This window comes from Aureobasidium subglaciale, assembly GCF_000721755.1.
Source record: "Aureobasidium subglaciale EXF-2481 unplaced genomic scaffold scaffold_5, whole genome shotgun sequence".
Classification (NCBI taxonomy): Eukaryota; Fungi; Ascomycota; class Dothideomycetes; order Dothideales; family Saccotheciaceae; genus Aureobasidium; species Aureobasidium subglaciale.
The window spans coordinates 987,800-1,010,107 of record NW_013566990.1 but is presented as its reverse complement, the minus strand read 5'-3'; the positions used below and the strand labels follow the sequence as shown (position 1 = coordinate 1,010,107).

Here is a 22,308-nt window from a genome sequence, read left to right as displayed (position 1 = left end):
TATGCCTCTCACCTCGTATCGCTGACCCAATCGCACCATCTGACTGTTGACGAAGCTTATAACTCACACGATAAGTTTTTCTTCTTCATATCCCATGTTCACAGCCTCTTTTCTTTGTGTAGATAATATAGAAGTTTCCCATCATCCTGACCCAGTACGACTTCTTCTCAGAACAAGATTACCAACAACCTAGCATGAACACCACCGAAGCCCTGTCGCCCACCACAGCATTTAGCCGAGTAGCAGCCAGAGTCGTAGTCGAACGCCTACCTCCCTAAGTACAACATATGGTATTGAATACTCCATCCAAGTGTTGTTGTCTTTACAGGATCCTGACGATCACATAGGAACTTCTCTCCACACAAAAGCCCACACATTGTGTATGACTAGGTGCGAGATATCATGTCCAGATTCGTCAACTTCGTCACCTCTATCGGTGAGAGGAGAGGCACCAATGAAGCCGCACCGTCCATCTCCTTGGCTGGCAAAGAAGAGACGCAGAAGTCCATCACGACATCTGCACATATCGATACCGCCAAGCCAAAGCTGCTTGATCGGTGGCTTGACAAGGTCGTGTCTTTCTCAGGCTCAAACTCTGTACTCTTCTTTACCATCTTCGTCTTGTTGGTCTGGGCATTCCTCGGCATCAAGTTTGGTGGTGTTACTGGTTGGCAAGTCGGCATTTCTGATGCACAGGCTATTATCAATATGGTGTTTGACTCTTTGCTCGTCCGTGAGCAGTTAAACTCGCATACACAGGCTTTGGTCGTTGCTTGTCATCTTGACTCGCGGGCTGGGAGTCACAAGAGGATGTTGCGAGTGCTCAGCAGGATGGAGAAGCCAAGCACTGGTCGACAAGGACACACAACCATCACTACTGAATTACCAACAGAAGATCTATTGGGTCGAATATGCAACCGTGTTTCTGCATGGATGGGCCACATCTCCACAGTCATCGGCTATTGGGTATGCATTGGTATCTGGCTCGCCTTTGGCTCTTACTGCAACTGGTCCAACACGTGGTTCTTCTACATCAATTCGGCCACCTCGGCACTTATGATCTTCATGCTCGCACTTCTCGGCAACAATCGCGAGAGAAACAAGCAATACTTGCAGAAGTGTACAAGCTTGCTTCTGACTGCAGACATGTCTCTCGAACGCAAGCTGAGAGACCTTACCGGCGATAAGATCGATAATGAAGTTTCTTGTATCCCTGCTCCAAAGGTTGGCAAGATCCAACGCGCCATCAACTTTTACGCGGATCTGGTCGGCACGCTTCTGGGTATCGCTCTCTTGTCCTTTGTGCTGGTTGCTTGGGTAGCTATCGGTCCAGTCATGCATTTTGATGCAAACTGGTGGCTCTTGATCGGCACATATGCCGGTCTGATCGGCATGAACGATGGCTTCGTGCTAAAGAATCTCTGCGACATCTGTAACCGACAAGAAGATGTACATTACGAACAACGCATCCTCGACGACATGAATCTATTGGCCATCCTCGGTGCCGACAAAGTTCAGGAAAAGACAACCGTAAAGCCTCGTCTAGACGTCCGTCTATCCATCGCCATGGGAGATATTTGTTCGCATGCATATACCGTGGTCGCTGGAGTAATTTGCATCATCGGTCTCATCTTGACGGCAAGTCTTATGCATTGGAATGAGTTGGGGCAGATTATCTGCAATGTTCCTCCGAGCATCATCGAGTCCTTCTTTACACTTATCCTGATCACTGGTCACAATATTGGTGATGAGCAGAGACGGGCTGATTTGCAGAGACTGTATGAGACTAGACTGGAGTTGATTTCTGCTGTCGAGCAGTGGCAGGTATGATGCTTTGACGAGTTTGGTCTGAGTCTGCGCGTCTGGTGGGAGTTTGTAGAGTTGTTTGAAGTGTGTTTGACATTGAACTCCATCGAAAAAGTTTGGCAACCCGAGTCGTCAAAGACAGCCAGTCAAGACAATTCAGCAATGTTTAACAAAAGTTTGACAAAAGTGTCAAGAATGATCCACAAAAATATCGTTTTACAAAAGTATTTGACAAAAATAATGCTCGACTTAACAGTCCCGTACACTTGCTCAGAACAAAAAGGAACAGTTTTACGATACAGAGTTGTTGCTTGCTGTTACAGGTTGCTGGGTCTGTAGTAACAATCTATCCATGTGATCGCTTCGATGCTTCGGTGTCAGGCCGTGCGTCACGGGCATCTTTTACACCTGACGCATGTAAATGCCTGCCGCTCTCAGTTACCTACTGTATACTTGTCACATCTCAGCGAAGTCCAAAGTTCCTCCCAAGTTTAGTGGATATAAGAAGGCGGTGTTCCACGCCGAACCGATATCAATCTGAAAAGGCTCACCGCAACTTCCACACATCTGGTCTATGACTCACAGCCACGAAACGAACATATCAACATTACTTTCTTCTCTCCCACACACACAATCACAAAAACTATATATCAGGAAACAATGACTTTTGTTGCCATGAAACCTACTCTTCTGTCCCTTCCCACGGAAATCCAACTCCTGATCTTCCATGCTTTATTCGTCGATGAAGAACAACGCTCCATGTCTCATCCAATGATGCGAGTATCAAAATCAGCCTACGAGACATGCAAACCCATCATACTCTCACATCTCCGACTACATATTGATGCTTGGCCCGACTGTGAGGAGTATCCCGACATCGATGACGCACTCATGAACTTCACGCTGAAACCATCAAAGTGGTCAGATATGGACAGCAACGACATTCAAAAAAATTACTCCTGGAAAGACTTTTGCGCGAAACCAGAGTTGGTTGCTCTACTTCCTTATGTGGGGAGTTTGGTGTTTCATTGTGCTTTGGAGCGGAACGGGTGCTCTTGCTGTTATGAGGAATGCTGGGCAATTGTCAGGTGGAGATGTGGGAAGGGGGAACCGAGAGTCGAGGATAGGAAATATGGAGTTGATTGTGGTGCTATTGGGTATGTGCCAGAGGCTGGGCTAGAGCATAGTGAGGCGAGAATGAGACGAGAAAGGGCGGCATTCGAGGTTTCTAAAGCTAGTGTGCTTTCTCTGCAAGTCTTGGAGAGCCTCTTTGGTGATGTGTTTGCAGAGGAGCCAGTGCAGGGGTATGAGACAGAGGAGGAGTAACCGAGGGCTCAGATTCGACTTGCCTCTAGCCATTTTTCGAATTCCTGTACTACTTCTCTAGCCTCACATCCTGAAATCTGCCCACACGAGACCTCCTCTGTCTACTCCTCAAATGCTCTTGTCTCGGGCATGAGACTGGTCTTGTTCTCTTACAGCGACAAAAACTTTATAGAACCTGGGTCAGGTGCATTAAAGAACGTCTCGATATCAAATTCCTCGTCTTCCTCGGAATATATTAACTTATACTCGTCTTCCAGCACAAAGTCATGGTCTCCGGGATGGGCATCGAAGGATTTTGAGGTTCTCCCAAGCTTCATTTGCTTTGCGACGAGGGTAAATCTGCGTTGCAGAGTGTCGTCTTCGTCTTTCTATGGGCTTGCGTTGTGCTTACGTATGACCCAGCTTTTGGTGCCCCATCGTTGCATATTCCTGGCGTGAACACCTACGTAGTCCTGGACGAGTGATACAAGCTCCTGGGGTGTCGGTCGCTCTAAGGGGTCTTCATCGAGACACACATCGATGAGATCCCGCAGTTCCAAATTATAACCAGCAGATTCTGCTTTTTCGAAGCAAACCTGCCTCCCCTCCTTGTTTTCCAGTATAGTCGAATCATGGAAATCATCTGTGGCTATTGCGTACAACTTGACAAGACCTAGTTGCCATATATTCTAGTGACAGGGCGAATCAGTGGCTGATAACTGAGGAGACTCTGACTGATGATGACTTACTGTGTGTGAATACATATACAGACCTTCCTGCTTGTATATAGCTTGCTCGGGGGCATACCACTCCGGTGGGCCGCCGCCAGACTTGTTATTGAACCTGGAGGCTATAAACGATATACCAAAGTCTCCGAAATAGGCTGGAGGGTAGGCAGTAAAGTCCACGTCCTTGCCCATCGAACCAGGATGACCTAGGAAGATATTGTCCGGCTTGATGTCGTTATGAGTAACCACTGGACCCGACTCACTCGTTCGTATCACTTCGTCCATGGCGACACAACACTCGATATGCATAATTGGCAGTCGATTTTGATCGCGATGGTATTGGAAGTCGCGGAAAGACGAACTCAACACAACGCCCGACTCTAAGAGGAAACCTGCCCTGCAAGCTTCAATTCCTTTGCTCAGATGGTCAAATTTTGCTTTTGTAGATGCTTGGTGCTTTTCCAATTGTTGCTGTGCCGAATCCAAGGCTGCAATTGCTTTTTTGGTGGCAGTAGTTGCTGTATTGTGAGAGGTGAAGATGTTGGCGAATGCAGTGCTCGTAGTCCGTGTCTGTGGAAGCTTTTGCTGGAGATGTGGTGTTGGGAGGTGTAGATGACATTTCTGGTTGATGGGTTCTTGGTTTGGCTTTGTTTGAGGTTGTGGAGTGTTTTTTGAGTTGAGGTGTGAGCTTTTCGTTTTTGTCGGTTGTGGAGGTGGATGATAGAAGATGAGAACGACAGTGTGAGTTGACGTTTTGCTCGTCATGACTGTCCACTATGATGAGTCAAGGTGATCGACTTCATTCGTGAGCAACTTGGCGACTAACGTTCATCCAGAAAACATGTAGGCTGCGGCGTCGATATGCCACGACTGCTTGTTCCATGACTGCTATCAGGTTGTCCATCAATCTGAAGCGCCATCTTTAGAATGAACCTCGGCACCAGGCGTCAAGAGTGTCAATCTTTGCTCTGTGTTAAGCAAGTTTTTGTAGTACTGCCCTCGACGAGCTGCACGTCAAAAAAGAGAACAATCATTGCTCATCAGCTCCGTCGTCATCATCGTCCACCATTTCCACCTCCCACCTCCCATCATCAGCCCTATCCTCCTCCTCTCTTTCTTTCTTCTCAGCTTTCCCCTCCCTTCTCACTTTCAACCTACACCTACCCATACTGCCTTTCCCCTCATGACCCGAAAAGTCCAATGTCCAATCTAGCGGTAAACTAGCCTTGACTTTATCCCTCCCAAACCTCACTTCTTCAGCATCTTCAGATACCCAACTCCAGCCTCGTTTCAGCACAACATGCGTGGTGATGGTGAAGTAGCCCCAGCCTTTCCGTTCAAGTTCGTAAGGTGCTTTTTCGAGTTTCAGCAGGGAAGGGCGAAAGGTGGGATGTAATTGGATATTGACATGTGAGATGATGTCTGTCCGAGAAGGCCGCACGAAGAATTTCCACTGATGCATATTTCGTGATTCTGGCGCTGGAGAGATCAATGCGTGAGAGTTTCCGATACAAAGAGTCAGTGTCTCTATAGTACCAGCATTAGGGTCGTCCTCTGTGGTTTCTTCTGCCGCTCGTGATGAATAGGTAGTCGGATACTTTTGCCGAATCTGCTCCGCTCGCTCAAGGTTTGGTATCGCAGAAGTCGGTGTGCGACACATTGGACATCTAGCCTCCGTGTCTGCTCCTTCAAACATCGATGGTGAAGACGAAGGTGCCAGAATAGTCATTTGAGAAGTCATCGATACGTCTGCCCAGTGTGCCATACATGTCGAGCAGAGCGCATGATTACATCGAGTCTTTACCGGATTGTAGAGTAACAGATGGCAAACTGGACAGAGATCTTCGTCCTCTACTTCTTCATCTTTTTGAGGTAGGTCATCCGTTCTGTTGCGCTTGTCCTGGTCTTGGCGAGCTTGTCGTGCGTCTTTGGACTGTGACGTATCTGAAGTTTCGCGTCGAGGAGACATCGAGCGTGAGTCTCTTTGTCGCATATCCTGGTGTGATGTATGAGGAAGTCCCAGTACCTCCTAGATCCCGATTGGTGTGAACGATGCGACGTATGACTCCGTGCGAGGTTGCGGATAGGCAGTCAAGAGACAATTCGTAGACAAGAATACCGTTCGGTTTCTGAAAAGTTTCGAATGGATGAAAAGAGTCCCGGTTGAAATATTGCAGCGTGGTTTGGTATATTAATGTTGAAGGTTTGATATTCGAGATCTGGCGAAAAGCTGCGAGACATGTGAGTTGGCAACAGTTGTCAACGTACACAGCTTCGCCGATGGCAACAAGATGGCCAATTGTCTCTTCAATCCCACAGACGTAAGCATTGTTCAACGCACCGAGTAGCTGATCTGTGCAGTATATCATACCTTTGACCAAGTAGGATGGCATGTATATCCTGATACTCACAGTCTCACTACATGATAGCCGCGTGCTGTATGTTGCTAACTTCCCGTACGAGCAACTTCAGAAGAATTCCGTGATTACGACACGTTCCTCACATTTACACACATTACAGCATTGGTAGAAAGCCCCACGTTGATTCATGTATGATACCTGTTATCACAGTGTTCTGCTCTGATCCGCTATGTTACTCTTTACCTGGCTACCTTGCCATAATCCTAATGTTCAAAGTAGGTTGCCCTTTTCCCATCGCCGACGTCGTATGCGTTTGAATTGTGTCCTAGTAGACCCAATGATCTTGATAGGTCGTAACTCTCGTCGGAAAAGCGGACGTCTAGTAAGGTACGTTCAGGGCTGCCTGAATGTAGGTCTGGGTGCAGCCCTCCTTTGTGCCCTTCCATTCGATCTATCTCATGGTCAGCAGCTGTCAAGACGAAATGCGCTAGACAAGAACGTGGACTCACGACTCTCTGACTTAATTCCTCAACACATACTGTCCATCCGTCGCTGCTTCCGTTGACGCCAAGAAGATAGCCGTTCTTGAGACCCAGGTCGCCAGGTCCTGCTTGCTCAGCCCTGAACTGCAGCTCCGAGCCGGTGTGAACTTCGCTGCTGTTGTAGATGAAGTCACCAATACCATGAGGTCCCTTAGTAGGAGTGTGCAGGATACCGTCACCCAGCGTGAACTGGGGCACACTACCATAACCTGGAGCAATGAGACGCAAGAGATAGTTTGATTGGTAGTAAGGGCTGAATAGGGTGGTCAAGGATACGTTCGACAGGAGAGTGGCGTTGTCAGAGTATGTTTCTGAGTCGGTGGTCAAGAGGTAGAAGGGTTGAGTGCTGTTGATGACAGGAACTTTGCCGGCGACGCGACGAGTAGGAGATGCAGTCGCCAGAGCAGCCACAGACGCGGCGAGGGCAAGGATGGAGAAATGCATGATTTATGTGAAAGTTTTCGATGCTGAGTATGCTCTTGACAATAATTCGTATCCGGTGACGATGTTTTCAACAAGAAGAAGTGATGCAGAAAAGTGTGTTGTTTCAAACAAGAATGTTTGTTGTATAGTAAAGTAAAGAAGCAAGAAGAAAGTCGAGCAAGCAAAGAACGATATTATAAGTATGCACCTACCCAACATACCTTCCCAGCCATGATCAACATGACGAATGTGGTCGTGCTTGCCGTGAGTTGTCGTTTGAAATAGCGATGGAAAAAAGGCATGGTTGGACGCTTGCTTGCAGTCACTGCATCATCCCGCATTGCACATCACTGCGGAGTCTGAGAATAGATTCCGTATTGGGTGGTGGTACGGATGTATTACCATACCTCGTATATACAATGCGCGATGGCCCTCGTTGCCTACTTCTGGAATGTGCTATGGTTACAGTCGTGGCATTTGATCCAAAGATACTCTTGTGTTCGAGAAGAGGAGTCGAAAAGTGCGACTTGGAAGATCTGCACTTTGCGACCCCTGATCGGCTCGGGAAGTGATCAACTCAATTCTGTAACCCTTGGAAAAGCGTGAATTTGGGTTGCATATTCACGATCAAGAAGCGCTTCTCGAGAACTGTTTGTCAAACACGCTCCGTCGATTACACAGCTCCCGTCTAATCTAGGTGTGGAAATGATGGGGTGATGCCGGTTGTAGGGAAACGGGATATAATGGCTTGAGTTTTTGTCTATCTGTACAACCTCATTATCAGGCAAGAAAAAGTGCGAACTAGTTGTTCTACAGGAAATCAATGCCAACACCGAACTGAACACCCTTTCTGCCTTCCTCACCTCTACGGAGCACCAATGGCAGTGAGAAGTTCAACTCGAATCGTGCAACCGGGTGAGCGTAAACAAGACCTACACCAGCCGCACAGCTAGGGAGACCGTTGGAGAGCTCTTGGAAAGTGTTTTTGACGCTTTGTTGAACGTTGCTGCCACCCTTCTCGCCGCTGGCTACGTCCTGGAGTGCCAACAGACGACCGCCGTTGATGAAAGTCTGGAATCTGAGAGGAGTGTCCTTGCCCATGCCCGGCACAGGGAAGAGCAAGCTGGCACCACCTGCAGCGTAGATGTCACCGCCGACGGCGTCTTGTCCATCTCTAGGACCAAGCCCGGCGAGACGGAAGCCACGAATGTCGGTAGGTCCACCAAGCTGGAAGCGATCATTGATGCGAGATGCAGAAGGCTTGTCGGCTCCAGACTGAGTCAGAGGGTAGAGGAGACCACCACGAAGGCCGGCAGTGAAGGAGATACCACTGTCTCCGGCAACACCAGGGACAGGGACAGGGAGTGCGAGCTGTGACTCTGCCGAGTACTTTGCAAAGGCGACGTCGCCTGCAAGAGGACCGAAGCCGGCGAGTTCACCGATAGCCTTGAACAGGAAACCCCTTGTAGGAAGCATGGGTGCATCACGGCTGTCGTTGATGAAGGTGTGTGTGATGCTGGACTTGAAGCTGTCGCCGGCGTCTGCGCGAACCGTAGGCGAAGCATTCTCTGAAAGACCAGTGACCTGTCTCCAGATCCCAGAGTAGCCCAGCTCGTGCTTGCTGCCCCATGAGCTCAACCACTTCAGTTTTGTGCTTCCGCCCTTGATGAGCTCCTCGTGACTTGCCCAGCTCTTCAGGGTCGAGCTAGCAAGACCACCAATCTCGAAGCGAATATCAGGGCTGCTGAGGACAGGAGTATCGAAGTAGGCTGAGTAGGCGGAACGGGTACGCGTACCGAGCGAAGCGTGAGCATTCAGTGACTCGGCACCACCAAAAATGTTACGGAGGACAACATCAAGGAAAGCAGAGCCCTCGGATGAGCCAGCCTCAGTACCAGTCTTGATGGTGTAACGAGAGCGTTCGGGAGCGTGAATGAAGACGGAGAGGTCGGTAGGAGTGGAAGAGGCATCGGTCTGGTCGGGTTGGTCGATGTAGGTCGAGACGGGAGCCTTGAAGATACCGAAGCGGTTGAGCTTATCGACAGCGCCACCAACTTCGCGCAGGGCTTCTTCTAAGGTGTAGGGACCTTCTTGGTTGTGGGAAAGGATGGGGTTGAAGATGCGCTCAAGGAAGCCTCTACGCGTGTGCTCGGCTTGCAGGACCTGGATAGACGAGATGGTGACGGGCTTCGTCGAGTTGAGGCCGACCAATTCGGATTGGCGCTGCTGTGCTTTGGCATACTGTCTTGCCAGGCGCTCGTCTATCTCTTGCTGTCTCTTGGGGTCGGCCTGGTCTTGGAGCAGAGCGAAGAGCTGCGCATTGACTTGTCAGTTGTTTCGACACTCAGACGATCAATCGTACAGACTCACGTCGCTACCCGAAGATTTGTTCGCCATTGGAACCGCAACAAAGATCACACTGTCGTCGTCGCAAAGATAACTACCTACCCAGTCGCAAAGGCGGGCCCGGGGACCGACTACGCAACACACAGAGAAGCTTATACAGCGCTGCAAGTGCCAAGCACGCGACCAATCGACTATTCTACCAATTATCGCGCACGAGCAAACTCGATTTGTCTATTTAGATTGAAACAAGAGTGTTCGATCTTGTTGTGAATGTTCCAAGCATATCCTCCGTCGATCGAGTGGTCCTAATTCACGCTCGAGACACGGGCAGGGCTGTACAGAACAAAGGCGGCGTTCTAGATGGCTTTCCGGAAGTCGGCTAGTTGGAGGCTGACGTCGCTACCCTTTAGACTCACAGGACAAGTCCCTCATCTTATCTCGTCTACGTACCTCTCTGATACTGTTCTTTTCTCTTATTGACTCCTACCAAGCCACTTTCCTACTCTCCCACTGCAGAATCAACCAACCACAATCCTGCCAATACACATCACAATCATCTCACGAATCACATCATGGCTACACGTGCCGCTCACAAGCGCTTGACAAAGGAGTACAAGAACATTACAGAAAACCCCCCGCCGTATATCACCGCACATCCTTCAGAGTCCAATATCTTGGAATGGCACTACATACTTGAAGGTCCCAAGGACACTCCCTATGCCGGCGGCCAGTACTGGGGCACCCTGATCTTCCCTCCCGACTACCCCTTTGCCCCACCAGCCATCCGCATGCACACCCCCAGTGGTCGCTTCCAGCCTTCCACTCGCCTCTGCCTCAGTATATCAGACTTTCACCCAAAGAGTTTCAACCCAGCATGGGAAGTCAGCACCATCCTCCTTGGCCTTCAGAGTTTCATGACCAGTGAGGAAATGACTACTGGTTCCCTCTCTGCAACTGAAGCCGAACGCATTGTCTTCGCAACCCGCTCTCGCTGGTGGAACAGCACAGGAGGAGGCTCTTCCAACCGCACAATCGCCGGCCTCGGACAACAAAGCAGTAACACCCGTGGCTTTGGCGCAATCAGGGCAGGAGACGGCGGTGTGAAGTTCAAGGAAGAGTGGCCAGAACTAGACGAGGAGAACTGGCAGTGGATGGAAGAAAACAAGATCGATCCGCAGACTGGCAAGGCTGTTGTGCCTCCTCCTGCCGCAAACACTTGCTCGCCCGAGACCAATGCGCTGCGCAAACGCCCTGTGGGCAGTCATCCTGGTCTGGGTGCTGTCGTCGAGGGCGGAAACGTCGCGCGCGATGCTGGACAGAGTTGGCTGAGACGTAACAGGATGTACGTCGTTCTGGGCCTCATCTTTGGCTACGTCGTCTTAGCACGTGCCGTGGGCGAGCCTGCTGCTTGAACACACTTCGAAGTTAGACTGCACAATTGCGAATGCGCCTGTCTTTAGCCTGGGCGTTGGGGTTTTCTTATTATTGGAAGGAGATTGCATGGAATGGGCGTCCTTGGGTTTACAGAATGGAGAGGCGCATCGCCCTGAACTATGGCGCTGTATATACCACACTCAATCACAAGTCTGATATGAACAACCAAGCTCTTGTCATAGAAACAATGTGATGACAGCAGCCCTTTATCTTGATTTACGACATGCAATCAACATCACAACATGAAGCACGAGGACATAAAATACGAAGACATTGGTTGGGGTCGTGATAACTTTTTGATGTTTTGTTTTTGATCTCCACATTTCAGAAGACAAAGGTTAAGCGTAATATATTGCAGACCAGGCTGAAAAGCCGTTCTGCGCGACAGTGCCACATTTCGCCATGAACCATTGTCTTTGCCTGAAAAACATCGAAAGTAGATGAGTTGACAAGTATGCGCCAACAATCTACAGACGACGACCACGGCGACCACCCTTTCTGCGGGTAGAGTCGGAGGGAGTGGGGGTAACATCCTCGATACGGCCGATCTTCATGCCGGCACGGGCCAGGGCACGGAGAGCAGACTGGGCACCGGGACCGGGGGTCTTGGTGCCGTTACCTGCGATGGAGTGTTAGTTCATGGTAGGTTTGGAGTGGGAAGGTAAGGTAAACATACCACCAGTGGCACGGATCTTGACGTGGAGAGCGGTGATACCGAGCTCCTTGCAGCGGGCGGCGACGTCCTGGGCAGCCAACATGGCGGCGTAAGGGGAGGACTCGTCACGGTCGGCCTTGACCTTCATACCACCAGTAACACGGGAGATGGTCTCACGGCCGCTGGAAATCACCCAGAATTAGCCTTTTGCCTTTCTCTCATATTGTTTGTTTTGCATCTTGTTCCCACTGCGCTGCTCGTTCGGTTGTCTCGTGTGTTCTCTTCATCCTTCGATTCAATCTTCTTTCTGCGGTCCGTGGTATCGTGCTTGTCGCATGTATATCGAACAGCTTCCAACCGCATCGAGAAGTCGGAATGTCGGAGAAGAGAAGGCCCAAGTCCATCGGAGCAGCGCATTGAGAGCAGATCCTAGAAGGGGAAGCACCTACGAAAGATCGGTAACGTGGACGAAGGTGTCGTTGAAGGAAGCGAAGATGCGAGCAACGCCGAAAACGAGCTCACCCTCACGGGTCTGAGGGCCCAACTGGACGTTCTCCTGGACGCGGGCGGGCTTAGCCTTGGGTGCCATTTTTGCTGATGTTAGTGGTTTGGGTGGTCGAAATGTGTGCACTGAACGAACGAAGAGGAGGAAATCTCGACGCCGGCGCTTTGCTGTGAGAATTTGCCCGTGGGTCTGCCAAGCAATTCTTCGCGCTTTTGCTGACAGCGCGGCTTTTTCCGGCCCAAGCTTGCGAAGTCGCGACTGCTCTCTATTTATTTCCTTGCGACGCTGCAGCTTCTGCTTTTCTCATCATCACTCACTCTCGACATTTGCGACAACGTCAATTGCATCTTCTGTGCGTGCATCAGGACCGCTTAATATTCGAGAGCTGGAACAGCATTCACAGTTGACACAACTCGACAATCGCAAACATGGGTGACGCAGTGGTGGGCTTGATCGGTATGGGCGACATGGGCAAGATGTACGCTCGCCGGCTCAGCGAAGCCGGATGGAGGTATGCTTCTGCACGCAACATCACGCTGCTTGTGTGACTCATCATAATGGTACGTTCGATCCTTCTTTTTTCACTCCTTCACAACCACACTCCCCCGCGTAAAATGATGACTTGAGTGCATTTGGCTCGAGTATGGCTGTTGGACACCCTGTCACCGTTCCGGTGGCAGGATCTGGCAGTCGTCGATGATGTAAAATCTCAGCTACCTTATATTTTTTGTCTGAAACGCTTCACCTACCCACTGTTCTTAACACTTGAAAAAGACTTTTCAAGACAGTCACTGACTTTGGATCAATAGTTTCTCTTCGTACCTTGTGACCACCATGTCAGACACAGACTGACACGTCCCTCTTCTAGAGTGCACGCCTGTGATCTTCCCGACAAGTATGACTCGTTAGTTGAAGAATTTAAGGATAGTGTACGAAACACCTTGCCCATACTTTATATAGCCTTTGTAATATACAACATCTTGCTGAGGCTTTCAGCAGGAAAACGTAACGGTTTTCAAGAACGGCCACCATGTCTCGCGTAGCAGTGACTACATCATCTACTCCGTTGAAGCAAAGAATATCGACGCTGTCGTCGCTGCCTATGGTCCATGTCTGTCACCACATTCTGTTTCTGCTCATACACCTTGTCCACCCACTGACATGCCTGGCTCACAGCAACCAAGATGGGTGCCATCGTTGGCGGCCAGACCTCCTGCAAAGCCCCCGAAATGGCAGCATTCGAAAAGCACCTCCCCACCGACGTCGAGATCGTCTCCTGCCACTCCCTCCACGGCCCCGGTGTAAACCCCAAAGGCCAACCTCTAGTCCTGATCCAACACCGCGCCTCCGACGCCAGCTACAACCTCGTCTCCAAGATTCTGTCCTGCTTTGAAAGCAAGCACGTCAAACTCACAGCCGAAGCCCATGATCGCATTACCGCAGACACGCAAGCAGTCACTCATGCAGCATTTCTATCCATGGGCACCGCATGGGCGGCCAATAACCAGTTTCCTTGGGAAATGCCTAGATATGTGGGTGGTATTGAGAACGTTAAGATCAACATTACTCTACGCATCTACGCCAACAAATGGCACGTTTACGCTGGCCTTGCCATCTTGAACCCAGCTGCCAAACGCCAGATCAAGCAGTACGCTGAGTCAGTTACTGAGCTCTTCAAATTGATGTTGGGAGGACACAAGGAAGAGTTGAGAGAACGTATTGAATCTGCGCGCAAAGCAGTCTTTGGCAACATGGATGGAAACAGCAATAACGGACATGAACTGTTGCTTCAAGATGATCTGCTCGATCAATTTAGTTTGGGCGAGAAACCTGCTGCAAGCGAGAGAGTCAAGAATAATCATCTTAGTCTGTTGGCTATGGTTGATTGTTGGTGGAAGTTGGGTATCGTGCCCTATGACCATATGATTTGCTCTACACCAGTAAGACTGCCAATCCTACGAGCCTCAGTGGATGGAGAAACACTAACACACATAATACAGCTCTTCCGTCTCTGGCTCGGAATCACAGAATATCTCTTCCGCAACCCGGAACTACTGGAAGAAGTAATCGACACTGCAATCAACGACAATACCTTCCGCCGTGACGACCTCGAGTTCACCTTTGCCGCCAGAGTAAGCCTTCACAACCTCCTACCATCGCCTGCTTTGTACATGACTTGCTAAAACTTCTCTCCTCTTCCAGGACTGGTCCGAACGTGTCTCGTTCGGCAACATGGAAGGCTACCGCTCAAAGTTCGAGAAAATACAAGCATACTTTGCACCTCGCTTCCCCGAAGCCACTCGTGTGGGTAACGAGATGATCAAGACGATTGAAGAAAGTCTTAGACAGAGAAAGGGCGATGCTGGAAACTAGAACTCGTCGTAAAGAAGAGAGAACTTGTATAGCAAAAGAATGAGATTATGAACTTTTTCTTTCTTCTATTCGAGTCGTTATCAGGGGGTGTATCTCTTGGAGTATGCTATTTGATGCCAGTGAATAGAGAAGATGTTCAGAGCCAAAGTATCCTCGGGACGAGGGCTGTTAGAATGCACAATACACTTCAGATCTCAAACAGCATGGGAGAGGGAGAGGAGATAGTTGCTTGCATCAATACCTCAACAATAATCGCTGCCCCTTTTCCGCACTCTCTGTTCCCGTGCAAGATATTGATATCTCCTTTACTCGTACACCGGAGATACCGTTCTGATCCTACGGGTCATTGACGTCGGGTGCCGTCTCTGCCTTCACCTGGTATCTGCGTCACAGGCTAATGGGTTCAAGTGTTGGTTGGCTATTAGTGGGAGTGGAACGTCTTTCTTTGATTCATGGATTATAGAGATTCTCTCCTTTGCTTTGTGAAATGAGTTATATCTCTTGGCTCATTATGAAGTTGGACTTGAGCTGTAGAAATGCATGATCACATCCGAGCTGCAAACTGCGGCACTCGATACACGATGCTGGATGAGTCCATCATATTCGTGATTCTATGTCAAGTAAACCACAGCCTAGAGCTGTGTGGGGTATTTGGTCGTCTCAATCTTTTCGGGGTAAGTCATACCGTTCTGCTTGCGCACTTCATCCATCGTCTCCATGATGACAACGCTTTCTTGCAGACCCTCGTACTGGCCCTCCTTTCTACCCTCCTTGATCGCAAAAGCACACTCATCGGCCTCCCAGAACATACCGTGGCCCTCGCCTTCGGAGTTCTTGTCATCTCCAAAGCCGTTGTAGAAACCAGAGCCCTTGCCAGGACCGGGGTGGGTGAACTCCTTTTCTTCAACGGTGCCATCGTTGAGGATGAGCTTAGTCTTTGTGGGGCGGAAGGCTGGGTGGAAGACTTGGACTTCACCCTTGTCGCCTTGCACGCGAATGGCAGGGCCAGCGCTGCCCTTTCCGTCGGGGTCGGGGGTCACGCGGAAGGCAGTGGTAGCAATACCGTGTGCATCGCCGCCAAGCTCTTCAGAACGAGGGAAGGTGAGAAGCATGGTAGTCATCTCATCAGCACCAGTGGGGTACTTCTTGAGGGACGAGGCGACAGTTGGGGCCTTGCGTGCAGACTCGGGTTGAGTGTGGTATAGTGTTTGGAAAACCCATGTCAAGGCGTAGATGCCCAGATCGAGGAGAGCGCCTCCAGCCAATTCGGGGTTGACCATACGGTGCGAGTTGTCAAAGGCATCCTCGGGCTGAGTGCCGATGGACAGATCGGCGAAAGTACGGTGGACTTTGCCGATCTGGACAAGTCAGCGATTGCTTTAAAGTGGATTGGAAGACTGCGCATACCTTGCCTGAGGTGATAACCTCACGGACGTAGACGGATAGAGGGAAGTATCTCGTCCACACGGCTTCCATCAAGAACAAGTTCTTTTCCTTTGCCTTTTCTACCAACTTCTTAGCCTGAGCAGCATTGACTGTGAAAGCCTTCTCGCAGAGGACGTTCTTGCCAGCCTCGAGACAAAGCATAGCATTCTGGTAGTGGTGCGAGTGGGGAGTGGCGACGTAGATGATATCGACATTCTTGTCGGCAACCAGCTCTTCGTATGATCCATATGCTTTTGCTGAAGACGGTGCGCCAACCTTCTTCAAAAACTGGCCGGCGCGGTCGGCGCTGCTCGAACTGGCTGCGGCGACGATCTCATGCTGAATGTCCTTGACCTTGCGAGTCTCAGGGTTGACAGTCAAGTCTCTTGAGAAGCTCTGCGAAACAATGTTAACATGGTCATGTTCATAGCTGATGGGTCCAGGTGAGACATACCTCAGCGATGCCTCCAGTGGCAAGGATACCCCAGCGTAGCGTGAACTTGGACATGCTTGCTATAAATCTGAATACGCGAAGTTCTTGGAAGCGCAAGAGAAGCGGCTGAGCGAATCCTATAGTTGTTGCTTCCTAGATGGCATGATGTAAGAGATGGCGGGGCAGCATGCCGTGCCCCACTCTTCAATTTAGCCATCATTATCGGAGAGATTCTCGCGAGAATGGTAAAATGCCATCGATATCGGCATTCTAAATCGACTTATCAGTGACATACAAAGACCATGGCTTTTCGAGTTGAAATCATGCCACGGCTGTCCGGCAATATCTGGTCACAAAAACACCCGACGCGTTCCTAAGTAAAGGTGGAATCACCCAGATTTGCGGGTTGATTATCGATATGATGTCAATCGCAGCAATCGGGTCCAGCACTGACCGGTAACAAAGTCATGCCACTACAGACTGTTTTCGCATCCGACGGTCAGCGTGGTAGTCCACTTTCTTGCACAGCAAGGGTATTTAGCCAATGACAGCCTTTACCAAAGTCAATACAAGCAGTGCGCAAGGCGTACACTAACCGTCGGACGCAGGAGGAGTTCGTAGATAGCGAGGAAATCAATCTTAGAAAGTTACTTGAGAGCAATGAAGAAGGAACAACGACAAGTGCATGACCTGAACGCGATCTCCATACCTCCACGTCCTTTGTCTGGATCTGATATCAACATTCCACGTGCTCCGCTACTTTGTTCTCCAGACCGCAGCTGTCTCTCATCGAAGGTCTTGTTTCGAGACCAAGGGCTTGTTCGGCTTGGCGGTGGTGGCAGGGCAGAAAAGAGGGCAGAGGAGTGCTAACTTCGCCGAGCGCTTCCCTTGTGCGGAGACCCCGGAAGAGTTTCTTGTTACAGTAAGGTATGCGGGGACGCGTATGCAAAGCATGATTGTGGCATGTCAAATGCTTTCGTGACATGAGAAACAGGATGAGTGCGACTCGAGATCTGATGCGTGATGCGATCGGAACAAGCTTCAATTGGTGTGGTACTCGCTGCAACGCCTGCACCGCCTAGGCCCAGCATAGCCATCGAAGCAGAACAGATGTGGAAGACAGCCAAGTCAGAGGCGGCTGGGAACATCTTTCCGGCAAATAGGAGAGAGTCGGCGCGCAAAGCAGTCGGCATTATTTGCAGGGAGCTGAAAGATACCGTTCGTATCTCGTTCCTACCGTATCAACAATTCCCCGCATTGCTCGGCGATAAGTGGCCGACGCAATCGAAGAAGGTGTCAATCGCCGGCCTGCGCCGCGATACAGGCTTCACACAGCAGCTTCCATTCGCCAGAACCTGAGACGCATATCGTAGATTCATCGTCCATGACCGCGGGCGTGGCAAACGTCGCACACTTGATCTGACAAAGAGCCCTTAGTCGCGTCATCGAGTCTTGTACACAGCTCGGCGACCCATCCGAACACCTGGGCGCACGCGCTGGGCATGCAGGATCGTCAAGTCAAGCTTAAAGGAAGTGCGGCGCTACTTCTCGTCGGCCGCGGATGTCTTCTCGCCCGTTTCCTCCACAAACTCTCCGCCGTCACCCATAACTGTCCCCTTTGTCCCTGCTGCCAGTCTTGTTGAAATTACATCCATAACCTTTCGCAAGAGCATGACCACGTCATCGTCTTTCATTGTCCTATAATATCGTCTTCCTGGCCTCTCGACTCTAAAATCACACCACACTAGGTATAGCCATGCTCAATCAGTGGCTATTACCCGCGAGCCTGCTGGCAAGCGGAGCAGCCGCTCTTCTAATTCAACCAACGAATATCACTCAACAAAGTAATGATGTGAACATTGTCGTTGGTGGGACCAGCTTTGGCTATCTTCAACCTCTAACCACGACCGCCGACGACAATTTGGCTGTAATGCTCCCCAGTAAACCTTTTGTTACGAACGACGCTGACACGCGACACAGTATGGCATTCGGGATCCTCTCTACCACGTGACCACTCAGAACCAGGATAACCTCACTGGCCAGGACATTGCATATATCTCGTGCGACTCTGGAGACTATTCTGGCTTCCTTTCATTGAATGATGTATTCCAAACGGCACTCGGCGTAAATGCCTCCGCCATCGTATTATACAGCTTGAAAGAAGCGCAGTGTAATATCAGCGGTTTGGAATCAGCATTCTCAAGACTATTCTCCATGCCGGATCAGCAGCAATCTCAGGATCTGCTCGGTCACATCAACGCGTCAAATGACCTCTTTGCAACAATCCAGAACTCTTCGACCTCTGCGCACAGCGGCGGTAATAACCCGCAGACTACGTCTCCCTCTTATGGATCATCGCCCACTACTGCAGTTGCTATGATCATCTTGTACAGTGTGACTGGCATCATCACAGCATTGTTCCTCATCATCATTATCACTGGAGCAATCCGCGCACATCGTCATCCAGAACGTTACGGACCAAGAAACGTCATCGGAAGACCTCGACAGACCAGAGCTAGAGGTATCGCACGCGCCATGCTGGACACTATTCCCGTTGTCAAGTTTGGTGAGCAGCCGAAGCCAGACCCGAAGGCCACAGACATCGAGTTGGCGGATACCGATACACCAGTGATCCGTCGATCCGTGGAGAAGGATGGAACACAGGAGACAGTCGCATCTGAGGAGGCTGCTCCCAGACAGTCTATGGCTTCTGTTCGTTCAGGAATTGGCGCCGCATCAGGCCATCCCGACTCTGATGCTATCGCGGGAATGAGCGCAGCTGAAACAGGCGAAGCATTAGGATGCTCTATCTGCACGGATGACTTCGAGACCGGACAGGACCTCCGTGTACTACCTTGCGATCACAAATTCCACCCCGCATGCATCGATCCCTGGTTGCTAAACGTATCATCGACCTGCCCACTGTGTCGTATAGATTTGAGACCTGAGGGATCTACTGAAGCAGATGCTACAGCAACAGCAGCAGGCGAGAATGGCGATCTGCCTCCTCCCATTAACAGCTACAACGGTCAACCCTACCGCGTCAGCATGCGTCGTAGCTTACTCATTGGTCTAGGTCTTGACCGCGGACACATTGATCAGGGACAACGCATGGCAGCCGCACGTGAGCTTCGTGAAATGCATCATCACCCCGACGGCATGGTGGTGCAGCAGCAGGAGCAGGGCGAAGAGGGTCATCAACGCCGTAGACTACGGGAGCGCTTCGGTGTTCGTACCAGAAGAAGAGGACAGTCTGATGCCCAAACACAGGCTGTTTCCGCTGTGCCTGAAGAGGCAACTGCACCTGCTTCGACGGCAGCTGCTGACGCTGGAGAACCCTCTGCAGAGCAGCGTCCTACCAACACTTAAAAGAGAGTACGAAGTAGATGGCATCAGATTGGCATAAGCTACAGGGTGTTTCCTGATGATACTTTTGGAGTTGGTTTTGCATGGCGGTAGCCGCTTTGGGAGTTATGCGACTGGATTGGATGGCTGCTTTTGCATGAGCAGGGCTGGTGAAATGGACGGACAGGCATTATGTACCACTATAATTGAATGAGCGAGACCAAAAACGACCTTCGATTCTTCACCCTTGAATCTCCCAATTGAGGTGATAATAAAACTGCATTATTCTACAGAAGCTGCACCTTTCGCGGTGGTGCGGCACGTGCACTTTGAATGTCGAACAGTGACGAAGGGCTTCCAACAATTCCGCCGCGCGACGACGAGACATCAGAACTTCTATCTTACCACCACAATCCACCCAAAATCACACACAATGGCACCTAAGCGCTCGCAGAACGGCCCTGGCGCCATCAGTCAAATGTACACCAGCCTTGCCTCGCCTGACAACCGCTCTGTCGTCACCGCTGTCGCCTTTTTCGCCGTAAGTCTTTTTGTCGACTTTCCCATCCATGCAGTACTACAGGAGTCATAAAAGGAGGGATTTAAGGACTATTGGAATGGACCAATTAAGCTGCGTCACGCTGGATGGGGAAGTAGTGCACGATGAACAAGAGCAGAAGACTAATCAAAATCCCTACAGGCCGGTGTCGCATTCTTGCACAGCAGCTGGAGCGAGATGCTCCTTCCTCCGTGAGTGCTATTCTCTTTCTATACTCCCTCAAGCCGCCACACACAGCTCGAATCCTATCTCTGCGCCATGCGCCGTTCCAGAAACATTTGAGCTGACAAGAGCTCGAATACAGTCTTTAAACGTCCTTCGCACGTCACCACTCGAATTAAACTCGACATCTTGTTGGACCACGGGAATACCAAAAGACTGGAATAAGAGATAGGAACAAGACATGTACAATTACACTCGCAACATTCGCGGAATTTTCATGAATAGGGAAATGGCGTTTTTGCTTTCACACAAAGGTTGATCTCTTTGTCGTCACATACATTACAATCTACTGCTTCCACTCTGTGATCTGGTTTCTCGAGAGACTCAACATGATGGTTTTGGTCTCAACGTCTATGGTTTCCGAACAGCAAGTCTTTCATGTATTTGGTCAGGGTCAGGGTCATGGTCATAGTCAAGGTTTGATGGGAGATAAATGTGACCAGTTTTGCGGGGATATCACTTTGTCTTAAAACTGATCACTGCTGTGATTGAAGTCTTCACTTGAGATTGTTGCATTGATTTTGTGACAAAGGTTTGGAGTGAGTGGTGCTACTTGACATGCTTCGGGATGTAGGATTATTGCAGTAGAAGATTTACACAAAGATTATCTATATCAGGTCGATACCAGCGCGTTATCGACCGGCCAAAGTATCCACACACTTCAAACACCAAACATGACTCTTCTGTCAAGCCACGAAATACTTTGCTAACCCTCCTCGTTGTACCACGGTCATATTTGTCGTGATGATATTTCAAGCCAGGGTCATCCGCCCAGCGATCTCTGCCGAGCCACGTCCGAATCTCGGCCATCTCGCAAACTTATAATTCCACACAAGGCATTAGCATGTCGTCGAGATAGACTTTACCCAGTGAATCAGAACGGAAAGATCCTAAGCACTCGCCGAGTATGTAACGATCACAGACCGAGTGAAACGCGGTATTCTCGGACGAGGAAAGTTTTGCTGTGGCGAGAGTTTGAGAGCGTCATTGCAATTATTTTGTATGCTTACGATAGTTTTCGGAAGTGTATTGTCGATAATGATGTCTATGCTCTGTGTATTTGAGATGGGGAGGGAATATCAAGGGTCATACGGCTGGCAAAGATGTCATTGTGTGCTAGAATTAATTACATGTTATATTGGACGCATAATTGAGAACATAGCGGCATGTCTAGCTGGCTGATGATGCGGTGGACCTTGCCTATGATGATGTGTACCGTATACACCGACGAATCAGATCTGGTGATCAACTTACAATGTTTTGTGGACCCTAAGGCTGACCTTCGATAGTGATACTCTTCGCGAGACGACGACATACTTTCCGCGAGAGCGTAGGGTCTAGACAAGCCAAAGTTGCTTGAACTTGAGGGCTAAGGATACTATTGTAATACTCAGCTTACATGACTGTAGAAAGCGGCCACAACAATGCCCCAAGGAGAATCTGTTGATCGCAGCAGTGAAGCTTGTAAGATAGAAGTCATACAGCCAAGGTTTGATTACTATATTGAGATGAAAGGCTTCCGTCTTCTGGAGCACGGAATTGCCAGAGGACATGCTTGCAATACGAAAGAAATATGAGTGTCACTGTACAGTCGAAGAAGCCATTGGGGTAGAGATTGTCGCGAGGTCGTCTGGAAGTAGAGCCAGAATGATGCAAGAGACAGATTTTGCATGTCTCCAATCTAGGCCTGCTTCCAACATCGTGTCAAAATCCAACTCGGGGACACCGAGCCCAAGAGTATTCTGTGAGGACGAGCGTCGGTTCCAGCGCCGAGCAGTCAAGTCTGAGTTGCTTGTCAAGATTGGTTTGTGAACTGGGGTTGATACGGACAAGATCATTCCGACGGT

The 22,308-nt window shown here is 49.9% G+C and overlaps 12 protein-coding genes across 12 annotated transcripts; 6 read left to right on the top strand and 6 right to left on the bottom strand.

Moving 5' to 3' along the window:
* The first annotated feature begins 34 nt into the window (after positions 1 to 34).
* Positions 35 to 2,233, top strand: AUEXF2481DRAFT_604812 (uncharacterized protein). Its single transcript, XM_013490632.1, has 2 exons — positions 35 to 290; positions 348 to 2,233. The coding sequence occupies exon 2, from the start codon at positions 403 to 405 to the stop codon at positions 1,828 to 1,830; it is 1,428 nt and encodes a 475-aa protein (XP_013346086.1). The 5' UTR covers positions 35 to 290; positions 348 to 402; the 3' UTR covers positions 1,831 to 2,233.
* A 233-nt stretch (positions 2,234 to 2,466) lies between these two features.
* Positions 2,467 to 3,132, top strand: AUEXF2481DRAFT_27812 (uncharacterized protein; the record flags this gene model as incomplete). Its single annotated transcript, XM_013490374.1, has 1 exon — positions 2,467 to 3,132. One exon carries the CDS (start codon positions 2,467 to 2,469, stop codon positions 3,130 to 3,132), a length of 666 nt encoding a protein of 221 aa, XP_013345828.1.
* A 368-nt stretch (positions 3,133 to 3,500) lies between these two features.
* On the bottom strand, positions 3,501 to 4,124 carry AUEXF2481DRAFT_3373 (uncharacterized protein; the record flags this gene model as incomplete). The annotated part of the gene is made up of 2 exons (XM_013490284.1): positions 3,501 to 3,800; positions 3,861 to 4,124. The coding sequence occupies 2 exons, from the start codon at positions 4,122 to 4,124 to the stop codon at positions 3,501 to 3,503; spliced, it is 564 nt and encodes a 187-aa protein (XP_013345738.1).
* Positions 4,125 to 4,869: 745 nt separating this feature from the next.
* On the bottom strand, positions 4,870 to 5,808 carry AUEXF2481DRAFT_27810 (uncharacterized protein; the record flags this gene model as incomplete). The annotated part of the gene is made up of 1 exon (XM_013490373.1): positions 4,870 to 5,808. The coding sequence occupies one exon, from the start codon at positions 5,806 to 5,808 to the stop codon at positions 4,870 to 4,872; it is 939 nt and encodes a 312-aa protein (XP_013345827.1).
* Positions 5,809 to 6,578: 770 nt separating this feature from the next.
* AUEXF2481DRAFT_3372 (uncharacterized protein) lies at positions 6,579 to 7,185 on the bottom strand (the record flags this gene model as incomplete). The annotated part of the gene is made up of 2 exons (XM_013490283.1): positions 6,579 to 6,650; positions 6,739 to 7,185. 2 exons carry the CDS (start codon positions 7,183 to 7,185, stop codon positions 6,579 to 6,581), a joined length of 519 nt encoding a protein of 172 aa, XP_013345737.1.
* A 789-nt stretch (positions 7,186 to 7,974) lies between these two features.
* On the bottom strand, positions 7,975 to 9,561 carry AUEXF2481DRAFT_3371 (uncharacterized protein; the record flags this gene model as incomplete). The annotated part of the gene is made up of 2 exons (XM_013490282.1): positions 7,975 to 9,477; positions 9,535 to 9,561. The coding sequence occupies 2 exons, from the start codon at positions 9,559 to 9,561 to the stop codon at positions 7,975 to 7,977; spliced, it is 1,530 nt and encodes a 509-aa protein (XP_013345736.1).
* Positions 9,562 to 10,082: 521 nt separating this feature from the next.
* On the top strand, positions 10,083 to 10,922 carry AUEXF2481DRAFT_3370 (uncharacterized protein; the record flags this gene model as incomplete). The annotated part of the gene is made up of 1 exon (XM_013490281.1): positions 10,083 to 10,922. One exon carries the CDS (start codon positions 10,083 to 10,085, stop codon positions 10,920 to 10,922), a length of 840 nt encoding a protein of 279 aa, XP_013345735.1.
* A 489-nt stretch (positions 10,923 to 11,411) lies between these two features.
* Positions 11,412 to 12,188, bottom strand: AUEXF2481DRAFT_46442 (uncharacterized protein; the record flags this gene model as incomplete). The annotated part of the gene is made up of 3 exons (XM_013490484.1): positions 11,412 to 11,563; positions 11,621 to 11,781; positions 12,049 to 12,188. 3 exons carry the CDS (start codon positions 12,186 to 12,188, stop codon positions 11,412 to 11,414), a joined length of 453 nt encoding a protein of 150 aa, XP_013345938.1.
* Positions 12,189 to 12,525: 337 nt separating this feature from the next.
* Positions 12,526 to 14,530, top strand: AUEXF2481DRAFT_38088 (uncharacterized protein). Its single transcript, XM_013490469.1, has 6 exons — positions 12,526 to 12,615; positions 12,973 to 13,033; positions 13,104 to 13,215; positions 13,281 to 14,044; positions 14,105 to 14,236; positions 14,307 to 14,530. The coding sequence occupies exons 1-6, from the start codon at positions 12,533 to 12,535 to the stop codon at positions 14,475 to 14,477; spliced, it is 1,323 nt and encodes a 440-aa protein (XP_013345923.1). The 5' UTR covers positions 12,526 to 12,532; the 3' UTR covers positions 14,478 to 14,530.
* Positions 14,531 to 15,109: 579 nt separating this feature from the next.
* AUEXF2481DRAFT_46440 (uncharacterized protein) lies at positions 15,110 to 16,410 on the bottom strand (the record flags this gene model as incomplete). The annotated part of the gene is made up of 3 exons (XM_013490483.1): positions 15,110 to 15,835; positions 15,885 to 16,298; positions 16,357 to 16,410. The coding sequence occupies 3 exons, from the start codon at positions 16,408 to 16,410 to the stop codon at positions 15,110 to 15,112; spliced, it is 1,194 nt and encodes a 397-aa protein (XP_013345937.1).
* A 1,681-nt stretch (positions 16,411 to 18,091) lies between these two features.
* AUEXF2481DRAFT_27803 (uncharacterized protein) lies at positions 18,092 to 19,704 on the top strand (the record flags this gene model as incomplete). Its single annotated transcript, XM_013490372.1, has 2 exons — positions 18,092 to 18,262; positions 18,316 to 19,704. 2 exons carry the CDS (start codon positions 18,092 to 18,094, stop codon positions 19,702 to 19,704), a joined length of 1,560 nt encoding a protein of 519 aa, XP_013345826.1.
* Positions 19,705 to 20,081: 377 nt separating this feature from the next.
* AUEXF2481DRAFT_38084 (uncharacterized protein) lies at positions 20,082 to 20,771 on the top strand. The gene is made up of 3 exons (XM_013490468.1): positions 20,082 to 20,221; positions 20,381 to 20,430; positions 20,544 to 20,771. The coding sequence occupies exons 1-3, from the start codon at positions 20,114 to 20,116 to the stop codon at positions 20,548 to 20,550; spliced, it is 165 nt and encodes a 54-aa protein (XP_013345922.1). The 5' UTR covers positions 20,082 to 20,113; the 3' UTR covers positions 20,551 to 20,771.
* The last annotated feature ends 1,537 nt before the right edge of the window (positions 20,772 to 22,308 follow it).

What these genes read in the sequence shown, in the direction of transcription:
- AUEXF2481DRAFT_604812 (XM_013490632.1), top strand. Translation starts at nt 403, where the DNA reads ATGTCCAGATTCGTCAACTTCGTCACCTCTATCGGTGAGAGGAGAGGC.
- AUEXF2481DRAFT_38088 (XM_013490469.1), top strand. Translation starts at nt 12,533, where the DNA reads ATGGGTGACGCAGTGGTGGGCTTGATCGGTATGGGCGACATGGGCAAG. An exon ending in CGTCGCTGCCTATGGTCCAT is followed by an intron (nt 13,216 to 13,280) that starts GTCTGTCACCAC and finishes CCTGGCTCACAG; the next exon opens with CAACCAAGATGGGTGCCATC. An exon ending in AGTTCACCTTTGCCGCCAGA is followed by an intron (nt 14,237 to 14,306) that starts GTAAGCCTTCAC and finishes CTCCTCTTCCAG; the next exon opens with GACTGGTCCGAACGTGTCTC.
- AUEXF2481DRAFT_38084 (XM_013490468.1), top strand. Translation starts at nt 20,114, where the DNA reads ATGGCACCTAAGCGCTCGCAGAACGGCCCTGGCGCCATCAGTCAAATG. An exon ending in CCGCTGTCGCCTTTTTCGCC is followed by an intron (nt 20,222 to 20,380) that starts GTAAGTCTTTTT and finishes AAATCCCTACAG; the next exon opens with GCCGGTGTCGCATTCTTGCA.